Here is a 26691-nt window from a genome sequence, read left to right as displayed (position 1 = left end):
GGGAACATACAGTCTTTCAGCAATGGGCCTCCAAGGGATTAACGCACATAATACAAATTTTACAGCCTAATTCCGATTATGTGCATAGTTTCCAGGAACTCCAAACCATTTTTGATCTTCCACAGAATGATTTTTTTGCATATCTGCAAATAAGACATTATGCTTTAACAATTGGCCTACATAGGCTTACATTCACCCTCCGGGCTCAACTAGGCTGCCTATTAGGTTTTCATTTAAAGATGAAAATGTCATGTACATTATTCTCAAAAGTGGTAAAACAGTTGCTAGACGCTAATACTTTTGCAGCGATTTGTGATAGATGGAAGGGGATGGCAGACTTGCAGATCTCGCCTGAAATAATTAAAGCATATCTGAAGAACATCAGAACACTCACGGAGAATGCGGATCTCAGAGAAATTCAATTTAAGTTTATATGGCAGCTATACGTTACTACTGCGCAAGCGTTCAAGTTCGGTGTCAGTGCCTCCCCACTCTGCTTGAAGTGTGGTGTTAGCAATGGGGATTATATGCATAGTTTCTGGTCGTGTGTTAAACTTGCAGACTATTGGGCTCAGGTTACGAACTTCTGCAATGCAGTTTGGGGCAGTAATATCCCCCTTAATCCTCAATTATGGTTAATTGGCAGCGACCTAACACCTCATATTCGGCTTTCTCCGTCTCTTACAGTATTTGTAAACAAAGCTGGGGTACTGGCTAAACAGGTGATTTTGGCACATTGGGTTTCGAATGAAGGTCCACCATTTAAACACTGGCTGAATAAGATGATAAAGCTGGCGACATTTGAGCAGATGACTGTAAATTCCCAAACTCAAAAAAGGAAAACAGAGTACTCTCAGATATGGGGACCCTTTAATAAATATACGCCCTCTACAGAGTGAGGGGGGATCTGGAGTGTGTAGTTTGTTTTATTTTTATACTTATTTATTTATTTTATAGGTTATCCAAATTTTGGTGTGCCTCCTTTACATTGGTCTATACTTGCTTGTTCACATAGCAAGGGGGTTCGAAGAGACCTAAGTATTTTGCATTTTGCATTCTTTGCATTTTGCATTTTGTATTTTGAATTTTGCAATCTGCCATTATGTCTTGCCATTATGTCTTACAATTTTAGCTCCAGTGTTAGTCATAGCCATGCATCTCTATTTTGTAGATCTCTATTTTGTAGATTGTTCTGTACACCATTCTGGCGTATTTGATTCTCATGTGCTGCATGAGGGAGGGGGGTGGGGGGTAGACAGGGGGGGGGGAGGAAGACCAGGGGGAAGAAAAGGGGAAGAAAACTATGGGGATTTTGCTACACAATTGTCCAACTGTTCCATGTAACATATGATGTTCTGTTTATGTTTCTGTTACTGGATTGCTAAACCCATTATACTATTACACTGCTGTATATGAATATGTTTATTGAATGTTCTTATTTTTGGGATCAATGTTTCTACCATATGTTGTATTATTGACTGCAAAATCAATAAAAAAGTTTAAAATAAAAAAAAAACTTCACTTGCCGTTCCGATGCCCAGCATCCTAGTCGTGGCAGGTCCTTTCTGCAGTCCCCCCACACAATCTACTGCTGCTTTAACAATTTTGAAAAATTTCATGTCGTATGCAAATTTGATCATCTCACTCTTTCCTTCCTTTCCTGTATATTTATTTATTTAGACACTTTTATATACCCAACATTCATGTTAACTTCATGTCTGTTTACAAAACCATTAAGTAAAACAAGCCATATAAATACAATAAAAGCATTGAATAGCACTAAAATAAACTAAAATTAATTGTCAATTAAAAAACATTGCCCATTGGAGTTTAAGTAAAAATAAAACAATAATAATGAAATAGATAACAAAAATTAAAAATTACTTGGATAGTAGAATAAAATACAAATAAAACAATAAAACTAAAATAGAATAGAATAAAAATAACAAAATAATGTAATGGACTAACTCCATATTAATATATATGTTAAACAGCACAGATTCCTCCAGTGCTGATACCTGCAGTATGCCTCTAATGACCTTTCTCCATTCAGTCCCAGTCTCTAATTCTTGTCCTTTAACTAGTTACCAATACGCAGTTGGTAATTAGTTACCAATGTTTGTTTACACCAGCTTACCTTTATCTGCATGTTTATTTATACTTTGAAAAAAAAATCTAAGATTGGTAAGGCAAGTTGACTTTTCCCCATTAAGACATGTTTATCTATATGGCCAGTAATTTGTTTTTAAAAATAGCTTCTATAGTATGCTTTAAACACTTTTAATCCCTTCCTCTCCTTCCAGTATAGACATTTGGAAAGACCTGAATGGCCGGAAACGATTTATCAGCCAACAGAGATCCCCTCTCATGCTAAAGGACTCAAATTTTGCACAGATTTGAAACTCGTAAGCAGTATTGCCCATCACCAAATCTTTAACACACAGATGAAGTCACGTTTGCAACCTGTAAGCAGTAGCACTAATACAACTCATTTTTTGTGTGTCTATGATGCGTGCAATCTATGCACACATTTTCCTGCTAAAGAAACCAGAACAGGATATAGTAGGGGAGGGGGGGATAAGAACAGCACCATCAGTCAATTTCTTGTCACCCATGTGTTACTCTGCCCAAACTCTCCTTACTACATAGCCAGTCAGAGAAGAGACCAAGGGTTTTCAACTCACTCTGTAGCAGGGAAACAACAGAGCAAACATGAGCATTCAAAAAAAACCCAAAAAACAAAACATTTCCTGCAAGGGGAAGTGGGGAGATTATTCTAGAGATTTACTTAGGATAATGACCTCATTCAGTCCTAAGAAAATAAACAGGGAAGGAGGAGAGAGGGCGACCAGATTTGCCAACCAGCAAAGCATAGAGAAAGGAAAGAGATATACTTACAACAGTGAGTTAACCCAGAGGATAAATTATTTAAAAAAAAAAAAAAAAAAAGCAAAATTATAACTCTAGGATCAGGAAAGGCAGATTAAGATAAACCAATTTTACTTCCAAACTGGATGACTGAGGCACACAACATGAGAATTATTGGCAGAGGAAGGTATTTAACACATGCGCCAGGATATCTAAATTCAAACCGAATGCTTCTAAACGCCAGACCATGCCCGCCTTAATATCGGCTTCCTTAATAAAAAATGATTTAAGGAATGGGCTAAGGGGGGGGGGGGGGTCACACCAAGGACCCAGTTACTCGTTTCTTAAAGTCTTATTCTCTTATTTAAGAAGAACGGGCAGCTGGCGTACCACCCACTATCGCCCTCCCCCCCCTAACTCCAGCAGGCTGTGGTGCGGAGAAAGTCATTGCCGTGCCATCGCTCTCCTCCGTTATATCCTCCCCCCCCCCCCACCCCCCCACTGCAATATGGCCGTGCCAGGTCATTCTGGGAAATCCAGTGATGTCATCAGGCAGCCAGCGGTTATCTGATTGATCGGCTCACTTCAAGAGGAGGAGGGGGGGGGGGGGGGAATTTAAGGCCAGGGCGGCTGACTTGACCTCTCTTTTTCTTCAGGGATCGGCCACTGCCGCCGGCCTCCCGCAGCAGCTGTCTAATTCTTTGGACAGTCAGAGAGGGCCCACAAAATTATATATTTAAAATAAAATAAAAAAAAAAAATAGTCTGCGTACTGCAACGATTTGAGAGCTGCAGGGCTCCTTTAATGTGCCGGTCCAAGTTTTATAGACTCGTGTCCCGTCTTTGCCAAGAATTCCCGGGCCTGCACTAGGCCACAGATTCATAAACGAGCCTGATAAGAAGCCTTGCTTAATTCTCTGCCGTTTTATTTTAGCTTGCATCTCGCGGCGGCCACTCCTTTGCACCAGACCTCCCCGGACACCTTATTACTGCAGCACACGAGTACTCTGGGGCATTACCCCCTCCCTTTTTCTCACTAATGCCCTGGTACGTCATGCCCCAACATTGGCCTTGGCTGCCTCAGTAGTAGAGGTTTTACCTCCCAGAGATGGTGTGGGTGGGGGGGGGGGGGGGGTTGGTAGACCTGCATCAGGAATGTCCCCCCCCCCCCAACCCTGCCCCTGCAGAGCTTGTGGACACAGTAGGGACCATTCAAGGAGGTGAGATGCTCCCAGCGCTCGGTGTAGCACTCAGAACCAGAGAGGAAGAGCACTGGTGATGGGGGGGGGGGGGGGGGGGAATACCTAGCTCTTCAGGTGATCAAGCAGTAGTCAGATGCCCCTGGCTCTAGGCAGGGCAGTCATGGGAGGTACCATCCACATAACACCACTGGCACCTTCATCTCTCAGGTTAATGTCCTGCAGCCAGTTACGCTGGTGGGAGTTGGCGATCCCAAACCACATAGCAAAGGCATGTTGATACCAGTGTGTCTTCCAGGAGGATGCTCTCCCCATAAGCCACATGCCAGCCCCTGCATGCATCCCAGAATCAGGTCTTCCTCTGAACTGACCCCATGGCAGAGGCTCCATGCCCGATACATGAGCAGGGTCTTCACAGGATCCACAGTCAGTGAGGCTGGTAGTGGTGGAGTAGTCTAATGTTTAGAACAAGTGTGCTACAAACCAGGGAATCCAGGATTCAAATCATGCCGACTGCTCCTCCATTGCCTCAGGTACAAACTTAGATTGTGAGATCTCTAGGGACAGGAAAATACCTACAATACTTGAATAATTGCTTTGAAGTAGCTGAAAGGTAGAATATATATATAAAAAAAAAAAAGAACATCAGGGGATGGACCCCAGACCATCACCCATCCAGACCAAGATGGGGGTTGTATCTCCAACTCCTCTGAAGGCCATCAATGGGATTCCCCTGAGCAATGCAGAGCACGCTGGCACTCTAGGAACAGACACTCACGGGAATGGCACTACCACAAGACCTATAGATACCATTCTCATTGGTCCATTCCAATGGGATGCCTAGAGTTTACCCACTGGCATTTTCCACTTTTACCTTGTCCCCTGCTTGGGGCTGGCTGAGTGCTTCCATCACTGTCATGAAAGCCACAGCTCACCACATCAATAGATTGAGGAGTAAGAAGCATGCATGTGCGTTAAAAGAAATGTGCTCTCCTGACCACTTCCACTTCTTCCTCTGTGACCCTACTCTCTTCTTTTTTTTAGGACATCACATCAGACAGCACTTGATGGCCAAGTGTAGAGAAGGGTAATTCTCCTGATCCTCATAGTGACATCGTTGCTCCCACTCATCCTAGTGCAGAGCAACAACCGCCATCGCAGGACCTGGGCCTCATTGTTACTGCATCTGAGTGCATTGCGGGTCACTATGCAGCCTCCCCAAATGTCAGTGGTCCCAATGTCTCTGGACAGGCACTAGCAGGTTCACTGGCAGACCCTCAACTAATGGCGAATTGCAGAGTTAAAATAGGTGACTCCAGGAATTCTTCCTCTTCTTGTGACTCAAGGAGCTCATCATTAGAAGGTGAGCATTATCAAAAAGCCAGGCTCTGGGATTCAATTTCTAGGTCCATGTGCTGGCAGATCAGGAGGCAGCATTATATTGATATTTTCTGCCTACTTCAAGGGAATAGGAAACAGGGCCAAATTCGTTGAGAAAGATGAAAAGAAGAGCAGTCTAACAGACCACCCCAACACGAGGCGGTCAATTGGGTTCGGTCCTTTGCACGCCTAGCCACAGTTGTCTGCAGGTTTGACATCTCGCAAACATTTGCCCTTTGGTCATATCTGGACACTATCTTTGCTGTGTATAAGTATTACGAGGGCTTCACGTGGCTTAGCTATGACAAGGCCATCAGAGAACAGATGAACAGCAACCCAGAGTTATCATGGAAGACTCAGGATACCAACTTATAGCTCACTCATGTTGGGGCTGGTCCACGATACGAAGGCCCACAAGGAAAAACATGGTTCTCGCCCTTTTCAGGATGCTGCCAGCAGCTTTACACTGGGTAGAGGAAACTCTGTCCTGCCAAATATCCGCTGGTGGATCAACAGCAACAATTGCTCGTTGCGCAACTCCTGTTTCAGACACATGTGCACCAACTTTGAAGCAGCATATCCCTTTTTGACAATGTCCCCAGAAACCTGAAGTCAATCAAGGGAAACAGTAAGCCAACTGGTGACTAAGCTCCCACCCAGTGCGCTGGGAAGACTTGGAATCTTGGCTCATGTGGTATCCACAAAAATGGGCAGCAGCGACATTGCTGACTGATTTTAGGGACAGTTTTACAATACTGTATAACGGACCTCCCAGGTCAGATCCCTCGAACCCCAGATCAAATGTAGTCTCGTGGTTATCATCAAGACCAAGTTAGGAAAAGCAAGTTTACTTATCGTAAACTATGTTTTCTGTAGATAGCAGGATAAATTAGTGATGCTGCACGGGTGACATCAGGCGGCACTAGGTGGAGCTGTCTCTCAAAGCTTGTAGAGCTTTCAGCTCTACTGGGCATGCGCGGTTCTTCCCACGCAAATCAGAGTTCCAGAAGTCTCCTCAATACATTTCCAAGCAAAGAGTTGTCAAGGTACATAGAAGATATGCTGTCCAGGGAGGACGGAGGGAATGCATAGTGATGTTTCTATTTTTCCCCCCTGTTGTACTGTTCCACTGTTGCAGTTTCAAATTCAGTTTTTGTCTACCTGTTTCTATTTATACTTTATAGACTGTTTATCTATTTAGCAAGGGTCAATTTAGAAATCCTTGAGCGCTGCTATTCTCTAGCAGGTGTCACAATGACAGAGAGGAGCATCTTAGTGGCGGGATGGTGCTTTATGTCCGGGATAGCATAGAGTCCAACAGGATAAAGATCCTGCATGAGACTAAATGCAGAATCAAATCTTTATGAGTTGAAATCCTTTGTGTGTTGGGAAAGAGAATAGTGAGAGGAGTGTACTCCCGTCCACCTGGCCAAAATGATGAGATGGACAGTGAAATGCTAAGAGAAATTAGGGAAGCTAAACAAACTGTTAGTGCAGTAATAATGGGAGATTTCAATTATCCCAATATTGACTGGGTTAAGTGAAACATCAGGGCTTGCTAGAGAGATAAAGTTCCTGGATGGAATAAAATGGTTCAGGAACCAACAAGAGAGAGCAATTTTAGATCTAATTCTTAGAGGAATGCAGGATTTGGTGAGAGAGGTAAACTAAACTAAACTTTTTAATATATTTATAAATGATCTGGAAAGGGGTAAGACGAAGCAGATTTGCAGATAACACTAAATTACGCAGAGTAGTTGAATCTCGAGCAGATTGTGATGAATTGCTGGAGGACCTTGTGAGACTGGAAGATTTAGCTTCACATAGCAAATGAAATTTAACGAGGACAAGTGCAAAGTGATGCATATATGGAAAAGTAACCCTTGCTGTATTTACACAATCAGGCCATACAGTAAAATCCGTGGGAGATCCAGCACTCCGAGGCGAGCGCCCGCTCTCCCGAGGCACGCCCAGGTGCCTCAATGCAATTCAGTTGCGCAATTCAGTATTTAAATTAGGGCCCACGCTAATAAGGAGGTGTTAGGGACACTAGGACGTTCCTGGCGTGTCCTTATTGGCGGAAGCGGTGGCTGACAGTGGGTCTGACAGCCGACGCTTAATTTTACCGGCGTCGGTTGTCTAACACGCTGACAGCCACGGGTTCGGAAAACTGACGCCAGCAAAATTGAGCATCCATTTTCCAACCCGCGGGCAGATTTTTTTTTTATTTTTGGAGCCTCCAACTTAATATCGCTATGATATTAAGTCAGAGGGTGTACAGAAAAGCAGTTTTTTCTGCTTTTCTATACTCTTGCCCGGTGCCATCTGAAATTAACTCCTGCCTTTGGCAGGAGTTAATTTCTGAAAGTAAAATGTGCGGTTTGGCTGCATATTTTGTTTTCTGAATTGCAGGTGACTATCTAACGGGCTCATCAACATGCGTTTGCATGTGATGAGCGCTATTAGGTTCGGGGTGGGGGGGAGGGGTTGGCCGCGTTATTACCCCTTACTGTATAAGGGGTAAAAATAGCGCGTCAAAAGCGCGTGGCCAAACGGGGGCTAACGGTGCACTCAGCCGAGCACACCGTTCTGTATTGGCCTGAATGTTAGGGAAGTTACCACCCAGGAAAGAGATCTATAATATAAATGCATTCTTACACTCATCAGTTTCTTCTATTTGTTGCTAATTATTTACGTGGCATGCCGACATATAAGGCATGTTTTCCCCAACCAGTGTGCCTTCAGATCTGATCAGGCGTGCCATGGAAAAAAAAAAAAAGAGACACCACTGCCTGAAGCTCAGATTGAGATCAATACCTTGGGCTCTGCTGTCGGCACATCACAGGAGCAAGAGACACCGGTGGTGGCTCTTAAATGTGTAAGAGCTCCTTTCTGAGAACATGCGTAATTATGCATGCCTCTTTTTCCTAGATGAACCCCAGAGTGTAGTACTTAGCAAGCAGTGTGAATTCGGCTTCGTGCAGTATTCGGCTTTGCTCAGTACACATATTGCACATCTTCCCCTCAAGCCTTCTCCTTTTACTCCTTCCAGCTCGTGTCTAGTTGGGCGAGACGGGGAGCGTGCACGCCGAGCACTGGATCTGACTCACTCGGTGAAGGAGCTCCGACAGGCACGCGTGTGTCAAAAAAAAAAAGATTACTAACTGAGCCAGCTGCCTGCACCACACACACACTGGCTTCCTTCCTTCTGCTTTTGTACAGAGGGAACTGGAGCACTGAGTCGGGTTCATGTGCTTCTCTGCCCCCCCCCCCCCTTCTCCTTGTTTTAAAATTTGGAGGATGGACTGTTGAGGACTGATAGCCAAAAGAAGACTTAGATAAGCACGGAAAGCCCCTTCATGCCTGCTCCAAGGAAGCCTGTGTGCAGTTTGGGAAATATTGATCTAAGAAGTGTCATAAAGGGAAAAAAAATACCCTAAGTTAGCTTAAAGTTTGTTTGTTTTTTTTGTTTTTGTTTTTTTTGCAACAAAGGCTATATGGAAATTCAAATTTAACTCTGAATCTGAACAGACTAACTCCTGACATTAGTTTTAATAGTTAACCTTACACCATTTATTTTCAGATACAGAATTTTCCTCCTTTACTACTCTGTTACCTGGGTTGAGCTGTACTTTTTGCTAGCAACAAAATATCTCCAATATCTTCAGCCAGACAAGAGAGGTACCACTATTATTTAATTTCCATTTATGTCAAAACATATCAGAATATATAAAAACAACAGAAGCGCACGTAACAAAAGCATAAACAAAAATACAATAATATAATACAAAAAGTATATATATATATGAAAAAATCATTAACTACTCCCCTTCTCACAAGGGTCAGGATAACCAATAACCAAAACATTTCCACCAAAAATAGTCAACCCTAGTCTGAATCTGAATGTATCTGGAGGGGGTTTCCTTCACCAAAACAAACAACAACAAAAAAATCTTAGCTACGCAAGTATAACGATAATTAGAATATGTAATAATTTCAAAAAGGGCTGGTAACTTTTAAACCGGTGCAGCAGGGGTGCACGTGCATGCCTTCGTCAGCCCACACTTAGGGGCACGGCTATTTTATAACATCACCGCGCATGTTATAATATAGCCCGGCCGCGCGTCACACGTGAGCAGTAAGTGGAGGAGTTTTTTTAAAGTAACATACGCTGATGCCATTGCAAGTTTTCCCAGTTCGTTCCCAGTTCACCCAGTTAAGGAACAGGTCTTCAAGCCCCTTTGGTTTAACAGCCCTTCCTTCCCCCATTAGCCCCTACACGTAAACCTCACTGACCAGCCCGGATGTTTTTGTTTTATCACTTGCACGCCCATCCACAGCAGAAATGAAGGTGCATGGCAGCGGATCCCAGCGCGTGCACCAGCGCACCCAAGTATTTATGTGCAAATTTCAGGTTCAAACCCCGAAACTCCCAGATGCTGTTCAGATTACACCCACGCCTCTTTTTCAGAAGTCCCGAGATGTGCACATAGCGGCATTCACGCGCGTATCCCGGCAGCTTTTAAAATCTGCTCAGTGCGCACCAGTCCGACATAGGTCGCGTATCGCCTGATTGTTTCGCAAGGTGGGCTTTTAAAAATCACCTTTAAAATCTACAAACTTCTCTTACATGGTTATTTAATTAGCACTCACTTTTTTTTTATTGTTTCAAGTGTGAATTATTTTAGATGGGTAAAGTTTTTTCTGACTGAAGATTATATATTATGAAACAGCCAATGCTGTCTGAACCAACTTTTAGAATGGCTCAGCCTTTTTCATGCTATTAGCGTTTAAGAATAAGAGCATTTAGTTAAATGTTAAACTGATTAGTGGGATGCGAGTATCTTCAAGAAGGCAGGGAGAACTGTTCAGTCAACCGGTAATGGAACCCGAACAGGAGGAGGAGATACTAGACTTGATGTTGTAGTGGATGATCATCTGGAAACCACCTGGATGGTGTGGCTCAATATTAGGACGCATGAGATGAAGGTTCATTCTAAGGCGAGGGTCCTAGACTTCCAAAAAAAAAAAAACGAACTCTCTCAGAATCGGGGAGTACCTCAAGGAGTCATTAACAGGATGGGAAAAATCTAGAGGAAGTAGGAGAGCAATGGGTGAAACTAAAGAGAATATTATAAGGGTGAACTAACCTTTTTGTCAGGAAAGTAAATAAAGGATGTTATGGTTTTCTAATGAAGTAACTGAAAAGGTAAGGGAGGGAAAGGTTGGTATTCATAAACTACCAGAGATCACAGAAAGAGGCGACAATATCTGGAGAAATTAAGAAGCTAGAAAAGTAGTCAGGAATGCAAAACATTCAAATAGAAGAAAAATTAACCAATAGGGTAAAATAGATTATATATGTTTTTATTGTTGGAACTCACCTCAGTCATTGGAGAGGCAGGTGATAAATGATTTTAAATAAATTAAAATAAAATGGGGAAACAAGACCTTTTTTTTTTTTTTTTTTTTTTTTTTTTTAAGATACGTTAGTGATAGAAGGAAGCGCAACAGTGGTATTGTGAGGCTCAACGGTGAAGGGAAGGAATATGTGGAGACTGATAAGCAAAACTGCTTAACAATTATTTCTGCTTGGTGTTCAATGTGGAAGGGACTGGAGCAGGACCACATAAAACAAATACAAATAAGATTGGAAGTGAGGTCAACCTCAATCAGTTTTCAGAACAATGTGTTCGTGAGGAGCTAACTGCACTTACAGAAGTTAAGATGATGGGGCCGGATGGGATACATCCGACATCTCTAAGGGAACTTAGAGATGTCGGATACTTCACGCATATCCAGCATAAAACTCTGCTTCAATGGCAGGGGGAATGAAGAAAAGTGGATCTATATACAGACAACCAACAAGGACTGAATTACATAGTCTGGGTAAACAAATAAGCATGGGTGTAGCTTGCTTATTGCGGCGATTACTACCCCTAACTAATTAAGCTAGATATTTCACTTAGATGCAGCTCCAACACGGCTCTCTACATTAATGGTGGGGGTGGAAGGGAAATAGAACCAAAAGGTTACTAAGAGCCAAGAGTAACAGATAAGTATGAGAGAAAAAAAAAAGTGTGAAACTTGCTGGGCAGACTGGATGGGCCGCTTGGTCTTCTTCTGCCGTCATTTCTATGTCCTGGCAGCTCTGCTGCTGACCTTTTTGATGCTTCTTTAGAGTCGGGAGTAGCTCCAGAGGACTGGAGGAGGACAGATGTGGTTCCTATTCATAAAACGAGGAGGCTGGGAACTATAGGCCAGTTAGTCTGACCTCTGCGGTGAGCAAACGAATGGAACTGCTGCTAAAACAGATGATCGTGCAATTTTTGGAATCCAATTGATTTCAGCATGTGAGGCAGCCTGGTTTTACTAGAGGTAAATCTTTTCAGACGACTCTAATCAATTTCTTTGACTGGGTCACCAGAGATTTGGATCAAGGAAAAGCACTAGACATTAATGGATTTCAGCAAGGCCTTGACACTGTTCTGCACAGAAGACTTATAAATACATTGTGTGCCCTTGGTATGGATCCTAGCATGATTGACTGCATTAGAAATTGACTGAGTGGGAGACAACAAAGGATAGTGATAAATGGAGTTTTCTCCGGAGAAGGGGGGCTGTTACTAGCAGTATGACTGAGGGATCTTTCCTTAGACTGGCTCAATATTTTTGTGAGCAAACTAACAGAAGGACTGTTGGGAAAGGTTTATATTTTTGCCGATAGCACCAAAGATCTGTAACGGGGTGGACAGGAAGGTGTGAAAAACATAAGAAGGGATCTAGCAAAGCTCGAGGAAGGGCAGCTAAAATTTAATGCTAAAAAAAATGCAGAGTAATACATTTAGAACACAAAAATCCAAGGGATCCAGTATTAGAGGGGAAATTCTTCTAAACACAAAGGAACAGAGGGATCTGGGGGCAATTGTATCTCATGAACTTAAGGTGGCCCAACAGGTGGATAAAGTGACAGGAAAAGCCAGAAAGATGCTTGGCTGCGTAGGGAGAAAAATGTTAAGTCACAAAAAGGGAGGTATTGCCCATGTATAGGTCCCCAGCGATACCTCACTTGGAATACTGTACACAATTCTGAAGACCACACCTTCAAAAGTACATAAACCGGATGGAGTTGCTCCAGAGGTTGGCTACTAAAATGCTCAGTGGACTTCATTCTAAAACATATGGGCATAGACAAAGATCTAAACATGTATACGCTACAGGAAATATGCTAGAGACATTCATATATCTCCGAAGTTTCCATGCACAAGAGGCGAGCCTTTTTCAGTGGAAAGGAGGGTCTAGACCGAGGGGTTATGAGATGAGGTTGAAAGGGGGTAGACTCAGGAGTAATCTTAGAAAATATTTCTTTACAGAGAGGGTGGTGGATGTGTGGATCAGCTCCCCAATGGAAGTGGTGAAGACAAAAAACAGTATCTGAATTCAATGAAGCATAGGATAAATACAGGGGATCTCTAAGGAAGTGACGACAATTATAATGCTAAATTAATTGGATGGATGGGCAGACTGGATAGGCCAGTCTTTGTCTGCCATCAATGTTTCTAGGTTTCTCTCACACCATGTGAGTACGGGCACACCCAAAATTAATCAGAAGACTGGCATGCTTGCCACCCTGATTTTTTTCAAAATTGCTATTGATGTGGCTCAAACATTAAGTCTATCTGGCATTAAAGCAGAACCTATCTAAACCATTGGGGGGGGGGGGGGAGGAACTTATCTAGATCAGAAAGACAATGACAGTTTTCTAGAGTGTTTCATATGTCCCTTTCTCTCATAAAGAAAAGTTTATGGAGAACTCTCTGAAGCCTAATGGCAGACAAATATTACTTTAAAAGCAACATCTGTCGAGCCCGGCCACTACCTGGGCAGATGGAATGCTAGCGCCTGGCTTTCTAACCCACCCAAAAGGCACTGATGAAAGCAGCCCGATACAGATGAAGACACCTGGTACATGGACTGACAGAGCCAGAGACCATGCCCTGATGAATCAGATTGTTCCCAGGGAATAGAAAAAGAGTTACTGAGGACAGAGACGTTCCCAGCAACCCGAGAGCTGCTGAACCCGCTAGGGATCCCAGATTCCGTAATCCACGAAGACGGATCTGCTGCGAGTTACGTGGATGAACTGATACAGGGACGGCCACTTCAATCCTCAAGAATCACAGAGAGAGGTCTGGTGTTCAGCATATCCACAATAATATGCACAAGATGCATTTGCATACAAACCTATTTCATGCACATTTATTATGGGTATTCTGAAAACCAGGCCTGTCTGTGGCACGAGGACTGGCGTTGGCCATGTGTTGAGATGAATGAATACCTAAGGCTTGATCTGAGGAATCTGACCTTTGTGTGTGTGTGTATATACCTAGACCTGTGGAAATTTCGATCTAAACTATTTCAAATTACCATCGAACTTGCATATACTGAAACCACTCTCTGTAGGAGTCTGCATTTTTATTCCTGGACTTGTTATATATGTTTAGCGAGAGAGAGACGATACTCTGCTTTTGAACTGGATACACGCGACAAGAATGTTTCTTTCCATTGCTTGTTAAGTTGCCGTTAAAATAAACCCAGCTTGGAACCTCCTAACGCCAACAAATCTGGGTTACTAATCACAAATCAAAAAAGTAGGGGGGTCTCCTCTCAAAAAAAAAAAAGTCTCCCTTCAACCTACTTGGAAGCCATTGGGGGAAAGGGGGGGGTAACAAAAGCTCAGCTGCCTCCTATACTTCCTGACCCCGGACCAGTCCTGAAGAAGGGGGCCAAACGAGGGAGGAGCATAGGTGTCTCTATTAAAGAAGAGAGGAAGGGGTGAGAGAGATAAAAGATAAGTGTGTGGTTGGTGGGAGTAGGAGGGGAAGAAAAGATGGAGAAGACATGGTAGTTACAGACTTGACTGGCGTTGAGCTGGCTCTATCAGCAAAGAAGCGTGTGAGGCAGGAGTCAGCGGGCAGATACTCTCTGCATAACTTCTGCCTGGGAAATTTGGCAGAATCCTCGCAAAAGCCTTTTTTTTTTTTTTTTTTTTTTAAAAGAGTGGAGTTGGAGGGGTGTCTGGAGGCCATTACTGACGCTGCCCGGATTTATTTATTTATTTATTTTAATGGCATATCAGGAAGTTGGAACTGAATATCTTTCCCCAGGGAGCTTTAAAAACATTAGAGCTTTTCAATATTGGTCCCACAGTGAAGCTGGGCCCCAGGCTGTGGGTGATTGTAAGTGATGGCTACTGTCCTTCACTTTCGGCAATTTTGTGGAAAGGTGAGGTCTAAACATATATAAATAAATGAATTCATAAACAGAAAGCAGGTGGATGGGATAACACTGTTCAAAGTGGATGCATCACAGTACCACTAGCAACGCGGTGCTTTGCACAAATGTTTTGTGTTTTGTTTTTTTTTTAATTATTCCCAGTGTGCTCAAAGGAAAGGAAGCAAATATAATTTATATTTCATGCCAGTTGTTCCTGACCTCTTTGATAGTGTGATTGTACTTTGGTGTTGGCTGTGACGTACATAGTGCACACAGTTCAGTTTTATCAGTTTAGCTAAGATCATCCTGAATGACTTTGCATGCTAGCCTCTGGGAAGTGTAAGCATGAAATCAGGTCAAGCAGGGAGCCGCTTGTACTTATCTAAATGATCCGTTCTTTTTCCACTGCTGACCCACATGCAAAAAATAAGATTTCTGAGCTAAAATGGGATTAACTGAGTAACTCTTCCTTCTACAGGAAGTGATAACCCCTTATGTTCTTTTAGTGCTTCCTGCTGCTTGTCACAAAGCTTTTGCATTTAATTAGGAGCATGTACTTAACTCTGATGCTCTGTGGCTTCTGCATTTGCCAGGAGATAAACTGAAGAAAAGAAGTCAGGGGAGAGGAGTTGACACCAGGCTAGCAAGAAGCCAGTCCGCAGTAAGTTAAAGGGGGCTGGCTCTGATCCCCTGAGTGCACTTCAGGGGGCTTGGTTTTCATGTCAGCCAAAACAGGGAAATCAACCATAAGCCAGAGCCATAAAACTGATCCAGTTCCATTGTTTAAAAAAAAACACTGGACTTTCCCCATCTCTGACCTAGACACCCAGCAAGCCGCCACTAAAATTCTACAGGTTCTCCTCAGGCATTTTTGCCCAAATCTGTTTCTCCCCCCACACCACTGTAGCACTATCAAAGCACAGCAAGCTCTCCCTAGGCATTTCGCTCAGCCCCTGTCTCCCTCGGTATTCGGGATTGTTCGGCTATACCCAGGCCATTACCAGGCACTCTCATCAGCAGAAGACACGGACAACCTTCTTTTCTTACCCACCTCTCTGTGGATAGCTCAGCTGCGGCTCTCACAGGTGACATTCTTGACAAGGGGGAAAAAAAAATAAAAATAAAATGTGACTTTAGTCCTAGCGCCTCGATCTTTTCTCAGGGCACGTGGCAGCCATACCAGTCAGTCGTCGTCGTCACCACCACCTTTCTCCATGTTCAATTTCTCCGACCCTGTCTTTCCCAGAACCCTCTAGACCTTTCCTCGCAATGCTCCGCTATAGCTAAGACCAGCACATGTCTCATTCCAGCAGCGTTCCTGGGGCATACCATTATTTAGTGAGCCACAGGGCTACCCTTACAAACGCGTATCTGAGAGGAAAAGGGGGGCTTTATCTTATTAGGTTTACGTCTTAGCCCCTAGCAGGGAAGTAGTCATTGAGCAATGGCGACATGTAGTGGCCACGTCTAGTGGGCCCCCCATGATTTCAGGGTTCTGGAAGGATCCTTGGTGCATGCCCCCCCCCCGGTTGAGGAATGTCGCTGCAATGATTGCACCAAGATAAGCAGGAGGTGGTTATAAAACAAGGGGGAAATCCCTAGGTTATTACAATGCAAGCTTCTGACGCCAGGATCCCAGTCCTGCTTCCATCTGAATGTCCAGAGGAGGAGGAAGATAAGTAGAGTTCCTCTTTAGAAGACTGCTATATGCAAAGCATTAAAAAAAACCCCACACATTGTAGCATCAGGCAAGAATATCTGACTTATATGAAAGTGTGAATGATAGCATCTGTCAACCTCATTGCTCAATTTCACTTTGCAAATTTTATAAATACATTGTACCAGCATAAGGTAACCTAAGTACTCTTTACCAGCAGTTGAAAAATTTCACTTCCTTTTACGAAACCAAAATAAGAAAAAACACAGAAGTGTCAAGAAACTGAAATGCTTAAACTGTAGATAAAACCACAATAGTGATTTACAAATTCACAATAAGAAAATAAAAAAAAACTATCACCAAAATACACTCAACTTATAAGCAATTAAATAGAACATTTAAAGAGTGGGGTAGATTTTTAAAGTTATGCGCGGAGGTAGATTTGTTCGCGCAACCCGGCGCGAACAAATCTATGCCCGATTTTATAACATGCGTGCGCTGCCGCGCGCACGTTATAAAATCCAGGGTCGGCGAGCGCAGGGGGGTACACAATTGTGCAACCTACGCGTGCCAAGCCAAGCAGCCTGCCTCTGTTCCCTCCGAGGCCGCTCCGAAATCGGAGCGGCCTCGGAGGGAACTTTTTTCCGGTTCCCCCCACCTTTCCCCCCCTTACCCACCCCCAGCCCTAACTAAATCCCCCCTCTACCTGTGTTCAGAAAGTTAAGCCTGCCCAAGGCAGGCGTAACTTGCACGCGCCGGTTGGCTGCCGGTGCGCCATTCCACGGCGGCTGGCTCAGAGGCCTCGGCCACACCCCCGGAATGCCCCCGGGCGGCGCCATGCCCACAGCCCCGCAACACCCCCGAATGCCACGCCACCTCTGACACGCCCCCCAAGCAAAGCCCGGGGACTTAGGCACCGGCGCTCAAGTCCCCTGCGCGCGTAAATCCGGCTGGATTTACGCGCGCAGGGCTTTTAAAATCTGCCCCAATGTGTACAAAGTTACTATAAACAATATGTGCTCATACAAGGCTAAAAAATATGAGGCGAAGATGCTTAAAGAATTCACTAATATACTCATTATACATCTTTTAAACATCTAAAGAATGTTTAGCACTTTACTGTATTTAAGCTCTAATCATAAAAACACAATTACATTCTTGCTCACCAACATAAACCTCTAGACAAGCTACCTGTTTAATAAATGGAATATTGTGTCTCAATCCAGAGAGCACATTCATTCAAACACTTAGGCCATTTCATTGTCGTGAATAAACTCAATCAAACCTGCTCAAACATTATTAAATCTTAATGTGGTTCTGTAAGGCAATCACATTTTGAGTCCAGAGTGTTCTTCCAAGCTGTTCCAATTTGAATTCCAAAACATTTTTTTTCAAAAGTTTCCAGTCTAACGATAATATAACAAGGAATCTCCACTCCAGTCAGGGAACGATTTCAAGTATTCCCAAATTTCACAATCAAACACATTCCTGGATTCCTACTCAAATTCAAAACTCCTTTATAACAAATCATACAATGAATCCTCAACAAGGGACCCTTGTTTCACCCAATAAGGGCTTCCTCAGGGGGAATATGTTGATAAACTGAAGAGCTTGGAGAGCACTGTATTCATTCTTTTCTCAACCGAACGGAGTAATATGCGCCAACGTGAAACACTGTCCTGCTGACAAAACGAGCATCTCCAACGCATTCATAGCTTACCGTTGTTTAAATGTCAGCGAGATTTTTCATTGGTACAGCAACAAAAAACTTTTGGTGCAGCACTAAATAATCTTTGGTTTAATTTTTGGAATGCCATTTCTACCACATGAGAAACTCGTCTATGTGTCATGGCAGGAAGAGCATAATAGACGAGCTGCTGATGGGGTTGAAAGAGAGAAACTAAAGATTTAGTGCTCAACGATTCTAGTCAGTAGAAGCAGCACAGTAAAGACAAATTTTGAAATAAATCAATGACGACTAAACTTGAAATAAATTTCTCAGTAAAACACGTTATAGCAACAAACTCAACAGCACTCAAAATCATGCCAGGTAATTTATCACAGTTTAATTCTAGTAGCCTGGGAGCCGAATTTCAAAGGAAATTAGCACAGATAAACCATCTTGTGCCCTGAAAAAAAAAATGTGAATTTTATGGTAATTGGCAACAGCAGTTTAACATGCAACCTTCAAGGTTTATAATAATAGCATGATTAGCATCAGTAAGCAAGGAGAGGAAGCAAGAGAGAAAAAAAATGAGAGAAAGTGAGGGAGAGGGCATAGGCCAAGCAGAAATGTAGGTAGAGAGAGCAACGGTTGTAAATTTCCAAAGTACTTGTTGCCAGTAGCTAAACAAGTACATCTTGTAGAGCCACATCATTTATTTGTAGAATCAGAAGTGTACTTCCCCTGAAAACATCAAACTCTCTTTCAAGCACATTCATTTTTTTTTTAACAGTGAGCAGCAAAATGCAAGTATCAGAAAATGCCTTTCCTAACAGAAGAGACTTTAAAAATGGCATGACCAAACATAACAGCTTTTGCTAGAGGTGGGCCACGAAAAATAAATCAGTTCTGGATCTTTATCATCACAAGCCTTGCCCGTGATACCCATTCAGGTATTTGTGAGAACATGATCTGGGGAAAATACTGGTTAGACAGGCTACATGCAACCGAATGACTGGCTGGAAGAATGAAAAACGATTCCCGCCAGTCTTGCCTTCAGACCCATCTACGCGGGCGCGGGGACAGAGGCCACGTTCGTATCCCCATTCAACTTCCTCCATAGGAACTGAGACAGGGCTTTGCCTCAGTATGGGTACTACTAAACTTCTCGGTGGCATTTGACACAACTGGCCTCTCTATTATGCTATCACGACTAGAAGAAACCAGCATGAGCGCTAGAGTATTAGCCTGGTTAGAATCCTATTTATCAGGCAGGCAGCAATCCATTCAGTTTGCTGGCTCCTCCTTCCCTCCCTGGACTCTACCCCTTTGGGGTACCACAAGGATCAATTCTGTCATTTATTCTCTTCTATATGTACCTCAAACCATTAGCTCAGTTGATTCAGTCTATGAACCTAAAATTCTTCACCTATTGCAGATGTGCAACTCCTCATATCTACAGAGCCAGATCTATGGCAGAGAGAAAACTGCATTCCTTAGAACCATGCAAAATTGGGCAACAAACGACAAACTGCTTGATCCCAAGCAGAACAGAGTTTCTGTGGGTTCAAAAAGCGAACAGCCAAGTCCCTATCATGAAAATGCCATTTGAGAACTATGAACCCTTAAAATTACACATACTGACCCCTTGGGATCCTGCTGGACTTGGAGTTAGCCATCATGCAACCTCACACCCAAGCAAGTTTCAAAAACTACCACTATCATTTACAGTGGCTACACAAATTCACCATACATCAAGATGAGTCTGACCATAGTGGTCTATGCCATGGGTCAAGACTTAGCTGGACTACTGCAACACACTGATAACAAAAGGCCTTCACTGACCAACTAATCCAGAATGCCACAGATTCTGGTTTACTATAAGGCTTTAAAAAGCAAAATTATCACTTCCACTCTACTAAAACGTCACTGGCTCCCACTGCCTTAGAAGGTGAGATTTAAAAAAAAAAAAACAAAAAAAACCTCCCTGCCTAACCTTTAAAGCCTTAATGGGAAACAGCCCAGACTAAATGAAGAGCAAACTCTCTCACTCTACATACTCACCAGACCTCTAAGGTCATGCCAAGGAGCCTCCAATAGTTTCCACTTCTCCACAAGAAAATAAAATGCTCCAACACCAGACATAGGGCCTTCTCAAAAACAGCAGCCTCCCTGGGGAACGCACTTTGCCAAAGTGAAAACTACCTCCTTTTCAGGAAGCAAATGAAAACTTAGCTTGTTAGCCAAGCATGCCATAGTACGGTAAGAGCGACAGACTGTAGGCCATACACACACTATAACCTGTCACATACTCCTTAACTGACATCAGCTGAGCACCTTTATCCACAAACAGATACAATAAGTAGTATCACCGTCCACCCTCTAAATTGAGTTTCTATCATTGCCTATTCTGTAATTGACTATTAATATCAATGCCAGATATTATCTATCACATAACTGACTCTATATATCGTCTCATTATTTACTGACATCTACATGCTATTCATCCCGTATGCTATGTACTTTATCTATACCAATGTTATATACCTGCTGTACCAATCCCATCTGTCTGTCAGGGGGTAAGACTTAATACACTATTCATATGCATCAACATCCTTAGATTTACATGGAATTGCCATATAATCTGCTAATGTTGTTTATTTTCATGTGTACCATTTATGACAAACTATTGTACACCACCAAGTTTACTTTCAAAAAGGCAGTTAATAAATCATAATACAAAATAAAATCTAAAAACTGGAGAGGTAAAAATAAAAAAATAAAAAGCTTAAGAACTCTAGGGGAGAAATAGAATCTTTTCAACAAGCCAAAGTGTTTGATGCAGTTGCCAAAATCCATCACTGTAAAACAGTGCCTGTATAATGAGGGGGGCCTTCTGAACACAATCAAGAATTTTTATTTGGGGGGGGGGGGGGAAGCAAGCCTACATTTAGTTTCTGCAGACCCCAGGAAGCGACACTGCCAAGAATAAAACAAAGACGATGCCCATGCGAAGAATCCTAGTAAGTACATACCTATGATGGAATCCCTCCTTCGGAATACATCTCTGTCGAAAATGTAAAAAGACAGGTGACGAAAACTTCGAGGAATTTCACAATAGAAATCTTCTCCATAAAAAGGGCTGAGAAAATCAAAGACAACACACCATTACAATACTGAAATAGCAAGCACTACACATTCCAGGTCATATTTCATTTCCTCAACTCTCCCAAGTATCGCACCGACAGAAATTTGGTACTTCTCAAACTGATTGGGTTGGTCTTCAGACTTTTCCATCATCATATTGTACATCTAAAGCTTCCTCAGGTCTGCTTCCTGCATCCTCCACAGCATTTGCCACACTTCTGATTGTTATCCCCACTGAGGCTGCCTAAACCCTACCCAAACAAAAGCTTTTGGATTATTTTTGCCCCTTGACCTAATCCTCTTGCATGGCTTAAAAATCTCACAGTGAACAAAAATGTTTTTTTTTGTATTTCTCATCATTGTGCAATGAATAACATCCCCTACCTCCTTTTCCAGGGACTGTGAATTCTGTCTCCAAAGCACCCTACCCCGATTGTCCACAGATCAGAGTATTGAGCCAGCAATCAAACACAGGTGCCTCCCCATGAGCCACTGAGCCATCAGGCCAAGTCCAAACCAGAGCTTCAAGACCAGGAGTTCCCAGCCCAGTAAGAACTTGCACAAACTCTCCTGCTGCTATGTGACGGGCACTGGGACAAGGCCCAACATTCCGTCTCAGACAGTGGCCAGTCCAGGTTACAAGTACCTGTCAGATCCCCATTAGCCGATATATTTCTTGTACCTCATTCCCATGGATAAGCACTGGCTTTCTCAAGTCTACCAGGTTAATAACAGTTTATAGACATTTCCTTCAAGGACACCTTGTCAATCCTCTTTTGAGCTCCACTACGTTGCTCTGACCACGTCTTCCAGAAAGATTCCACGGCTTGACTATACACTCTGAGGTCCATATTCAGAGGCATGTAGCCAGATAACTCAGAATATGCGGCATTTATCCAGCTATACTTTTGCCATAACTCTTATTATCTGGCTAAGGGTCTTTCAAGGGGTATTTTGGGGAGGAGTTACACTATCCAGATAAGTTATCTGGCTAACTCCAATATTCACAGAATGCTGGATAACTTATCCAGTCAAGTCTGCTTGTGCCAAGGAACTCCCCTATACTTATCCTGATAAAGTCTAGCTATATAAAGATAGCTAGCTAGCTATATCCAATAGTCTGGCTGCACTATTGAATATACCTTTAAAGTTAGCCGGATAAACTTATCTGGCTAACTTTCCTATCCAAACAATGACTGAATATGGACATCTGAGTGAAAATACTTTCTACGGTTTGTTTTAAATCTGCCGTCTCCGGAATGTACCCTAGTCCTGTTTTAATCAATCATTCCTTATTTACCCATTCCACCCTACTCATAATTTTATAAATTTTAGTCATATCCGCTCTCAGTTGTCTCGTTTCCAAGCTAAAAAGCCCTAATCTGTTAAACCTTCTTTCCTTAAGGGAGCTATTCTACCTCCTTTATCATTTTGGTCACTCTTTTTGTACCTTTTCTATGTCTGCCTTGTCTTTTTTGAAGGGGCAACCAGAACTGCACACAGTACTCCAGGTGAAGTCGAACCATGGCTCTATCAAAGGGCATTATGATATTCTCAGTTTTGTTCTCTATGCCTTGCCAAATAATTTCTAACATTCTATTTGCCATTTTGACCACCGCCACACATTGAGCCGAAGATTTCAAGATGCTGTCCATAAAATTTCCAAGGTCATAAGAACATAAGAACATGCCGTACTGGGTCAGACTGAGGGTCCATCAAGCCCAGTATCTTATTTCCAGCAGTGGCCAATACAGGTCACAAGTACCTGGCAGGATCTCAAGCAGAAAACAGATCCTATGCTGCTACCGTGCAGTGATAAGTAGTGGCTATTCTCTACAACTACTTGGTTAATAACAATTCATGGACTTCTCCTACAGGAACTTGTCCAAACTATTTTTAAACCCAGTTAGCATAACTGCTTTAATAACATCCTCTGGCAATGAATTCCAGAGCTTAACTGTGCATTGATTGAAAAAAAAAATTTTTATTTGTTTTAAATGTGCTACATTGTAGCTTCACAGAGTGTCCCTAGTTTCTGTTTTTTTGTTTGTTTTTTTTAAATAGTAAATAGATTTACATTTACCCATTATATTCCACTCTTGATTTTATAGACTTCTATCATATCCCCCCAAGCCATGTAGCCCTAACCTCTTTAGCCTTTCCTCGTAAGAGAGCTGTTCCATTCCCTTTATCCTTTTGGTCTCCCTTCTCTGTACCTTTTCCAGTGCAGCTATATCTTTTTGGAGATGTGGAGATCTGAACCGCACACAGTACACTACAGGTACAGCTTCACCATGGAGCAATACAGAGGCATCATGACATTCTTTGATTTATTCTCCATTCCCTAATAATTCTTAACATTGTTTGCTTTTTAACTGCTGCCACACATGGAACCGAGGACTTCAAAGTATTGTCCGCTATGATGGACAAATCCTTTTCCCTGGTGGTAACTTAATATGTACCCTAACCGTGTAAATGCAGTGTGGATTACTTTCCCCAGGTGCATCATTTAGCACTTGTCCACATTAAATTTCACTTGCCGTTTGAATGCCCAGTCTTCTAGCCTTGCAAGGTCCTCCTGCAATTTTTCACAATCTGCCTGTGATTTAACAACTCAAAATAGTTTTGTATTGTCTGCAAATTTGATCACCTCAATCAATATTCCACTTTCTGGATCATTTATAAATATAAAAAGCACCAGTTCCAGTACTTAACTCTGAGGTATTCCACTGTTTACCCTTCTCCACTGAGAAAAACTAACCATTCAGTCCCACTCTGCTTCCTACCTTTTAACCAGTTTGCAATCCACAGTAGGCCCTTGTCTTGTATTCTGTGACACCGTGTGAAGCACTTTCTGAAAATCCATACACACCAAAGCCACCAGCTCACGATTATCCATGTTTATTAACCCCTTCAAAAACATCTTGCAGATTGGTGAGGCAAGATTTCCTTTAAGTAAATTCATACTGGTTGTGTCCCATTAAATGTCATAAGAACATAAGAACATAAGAAAATGCCATACTGGGTCAGACCAAGGGTCCATCAAGCCCAGCATCCTGTTTCCAACAGTGGCCAATCCAGGCCATAAGAACCTGGCAAGTACCCAAAAACTAAGTCTATTCCATGTAACCATTGCTAATGGCAGTGGCTATTCTCTAAGTGAACTTAATAGCAGGTAATGGACTTTTCCTCCAAGAACTTATCCAATCCTTTTTTAAACTCAGCTATACTAACTGCACTAACCACATTCTCTGGCAACAAATTCCAGAGTTTAATTGTGCGTTGGGTAAAAAAGAACTTTCTCCGATTAGTTTTAAATGTGCTACTTGCTAACTTCATGGAGTGCCCCCTAGTCTTTCTACTATCCGAAAGAGTAAATAACCGATTCACATCTTTCTGTATGTTCTATGATTTTGTTCTTTAGAATAGTTTCCATGTTTTTCCCTGGCACTGAAATCTCAGATCACCACCACTGGGGCCCTTTTTAAAGATCAGGGTTAAACTGGCCACCCTCTACCTTCGGGTACAAATGGACGATTTCAATGACAGCTTACAAATTAATGGATCTACAATTTCATTTTTTTTGAGTTCTTTCAGATCTCTGAGGTATATGCAATAGATAATGTGGCATCATGCAAAAAAATAAAATACAAGTATCATACAAATCAAAAAGCTTCCAAAAGTAATTAGCTACTAAAAGAAATTGTTTTGTCATCATTTGGCTTATAATCACATTTTATTCGCATCTGTTCATCTCTTCCATGCCAACCCCCCCCTTCAAAAAAAAAGACTCTCTCAGATCTCATTAAATGATCTATCTTTAATGAAAGGTCAATTTTATTTTGGATGTGCTTACATTCACTCTGGCTCAGGCCTGAAGGACTTTACCCATATGGACAAAATATTATCATCGACGCTTCTTCATTCAGGCCCGCTATTATATAAAACAAGGAACCTAGCAGTAGAACAGTTGAGAATCTTCTATATAAAAAGTGTTCATTCTGTGGGAAGAATAAAATTCAAAATACACAAAATGGAATTTCGTTTTATGAGCTGATAAGGACTGTTTTTTTCCCAAACACAAATCAGTGCACTCATTAATGCTGTTTTGACAGCAAGGGTACAGGCAACTGTTTTCAGTGCAGGATCCAGTGGGGGGAAAAAAAATGTATTTTTTGTTTACCCCGTTACACTGTCCGTTTACACAGCAGTTACTGTGGCAAGAATTCGGGGGGAAAAAAAAAGAAAAGTAACTGCTCTCTCATCTCATTCCTTACCGCTGCCAAGTATCCCCTCCCTCAAAAATTTCCATTTACTGCACGCCAAGGACACATTTATACCAGATTCAACATTTTCTTTGGCACATCGGCTTGTCCACAGGAACCCAATTGGTCCTTCGTCTATCATTAAAGGCGCAGTACGTCGTCATGTCAAATGTGAAACATTTTACTTGGTTTAGAAGCATGGATGGTACGTCTCAGGGAGCATCTGTTTCTAATAACCCCGAATCGCCGACTGCACTCCATCCTCAAAAAAGGAGAACGGGCCCTTCAATGAAAGCAGCGGTGGGGGTCCCAAAAACCATGGGAAGATGCGAATGAGGGTCTTTGGAAGGAATGTAGGCAAGCAAGAAGCAGCAGCACCACCAAAAGTAAAGTCAAAAATAGAATCATAATTAGATTTCAAGCTGTATATGTTCTTTTAGGGTTCGTTTTCAATGAAGGCTAAGGTTAAAGAGTAGCAGCTGCAAAAGGTTAAGAGTTTAGCTCACATACAGGCAATTGTTTAAAAAACACTACCTTGGAAGCCCAGAACAGATGTATTCCATGCATTAAAAAAAAAAGGTGGAAAGTAGGCTAAACAACTACCGGTATGGTTGAAAGATGAGGTGAGAGAGGCTATAATATCTAAAAGAAGAACTTTCAAGAAATGGAAAAGTGAAACGAATGGAGAAAACAGGAAACAGCATAAGCACTGGCAAGTCAGATGCAAAGAATTGATAAGGAAAGCAAAGAGAATTTGAGAAGAAGCTTGCCACACTAACTGCACTAATCACATCCTTGTTGCCAGAGGATGTGGTTAGTGCAGTTACTGTAGCTGGGTTTAAAAAAGATTTGGATAAGATCTTGGAGGAGAAGTTCATTGACTTACGGATTAGCCACTGCTATTAATTGCATTAGTGGCATGGGATCTTCTTAGTGTTTGGGTAATTGCCAGGTTCTTGTGGCCTGGTTTGGCCTCTGTTGAAACAGGATGCTGGGCTTGATGGACCTTGGTCTGACCCAGCATGGCATGTTCTTATGTTCTTATGTAAGCAAAAACTCATAATAAAAACATTTTCAGGTACATTCAATGTAAAAAGACTGTGAGGGAGTCAGTTGGACCATTATTTGATCAAATGGTAAAAGGGGCATTTAAAGATGATAAAGCCATAGCAGTGAGGCTAAATGAATTCTTTGCTTCAGTATTCACTAAGGAAGATGTAAGATAAACCCATGCCAG

The 26691-nt window shown here is 42.4% G+C and overlaps 1 protein-coding gene across 1 annotated transcript in view; it reads right to left on the bottom strand.

Moving 5' to 3' along the window:
- RASA3 (RAS p21 protein activator 3) overlaps nucleotides 1-26691 on the bottom strand; it is a 353769-nt gene that overhangs the window by 181806 nt on the left and 145272 nt on the right. Inside the window, exon 3 of the mRNA XM_029604621.1 lies at nucleotides 21078-21184. Within this exon, the coding sequence (XP_029460481.1) occupies nucleotides 21078-21184 (107 nt within the window). The remainder of the gene's footprint in view (nucleotides 1-21077; nucleotides 21185-26691) is intronic.

The sequence above is a fragment of the Rhinatrema bivittatum genome, chromosome 5 (assembly GCF_901001135.1).
Source record: "Rhinatrema bivittatum chromosome 5, aRhiBiv1.1, whole genome shotgun sequence".
NCBI classification, from domain to species: domain Eukaryota; kingdom Metazoa; phylum Chordata; class Amphibia; order Gymnophiona; family Rhinatrematidae; genus Rhinatrema; species Rhinatrema bivittatum.
The sequence above is the reverse complement of the archived record's forward strand: the minus strand, read 5'-3'. Positions and strand labels throughout refer to the sequence as shown.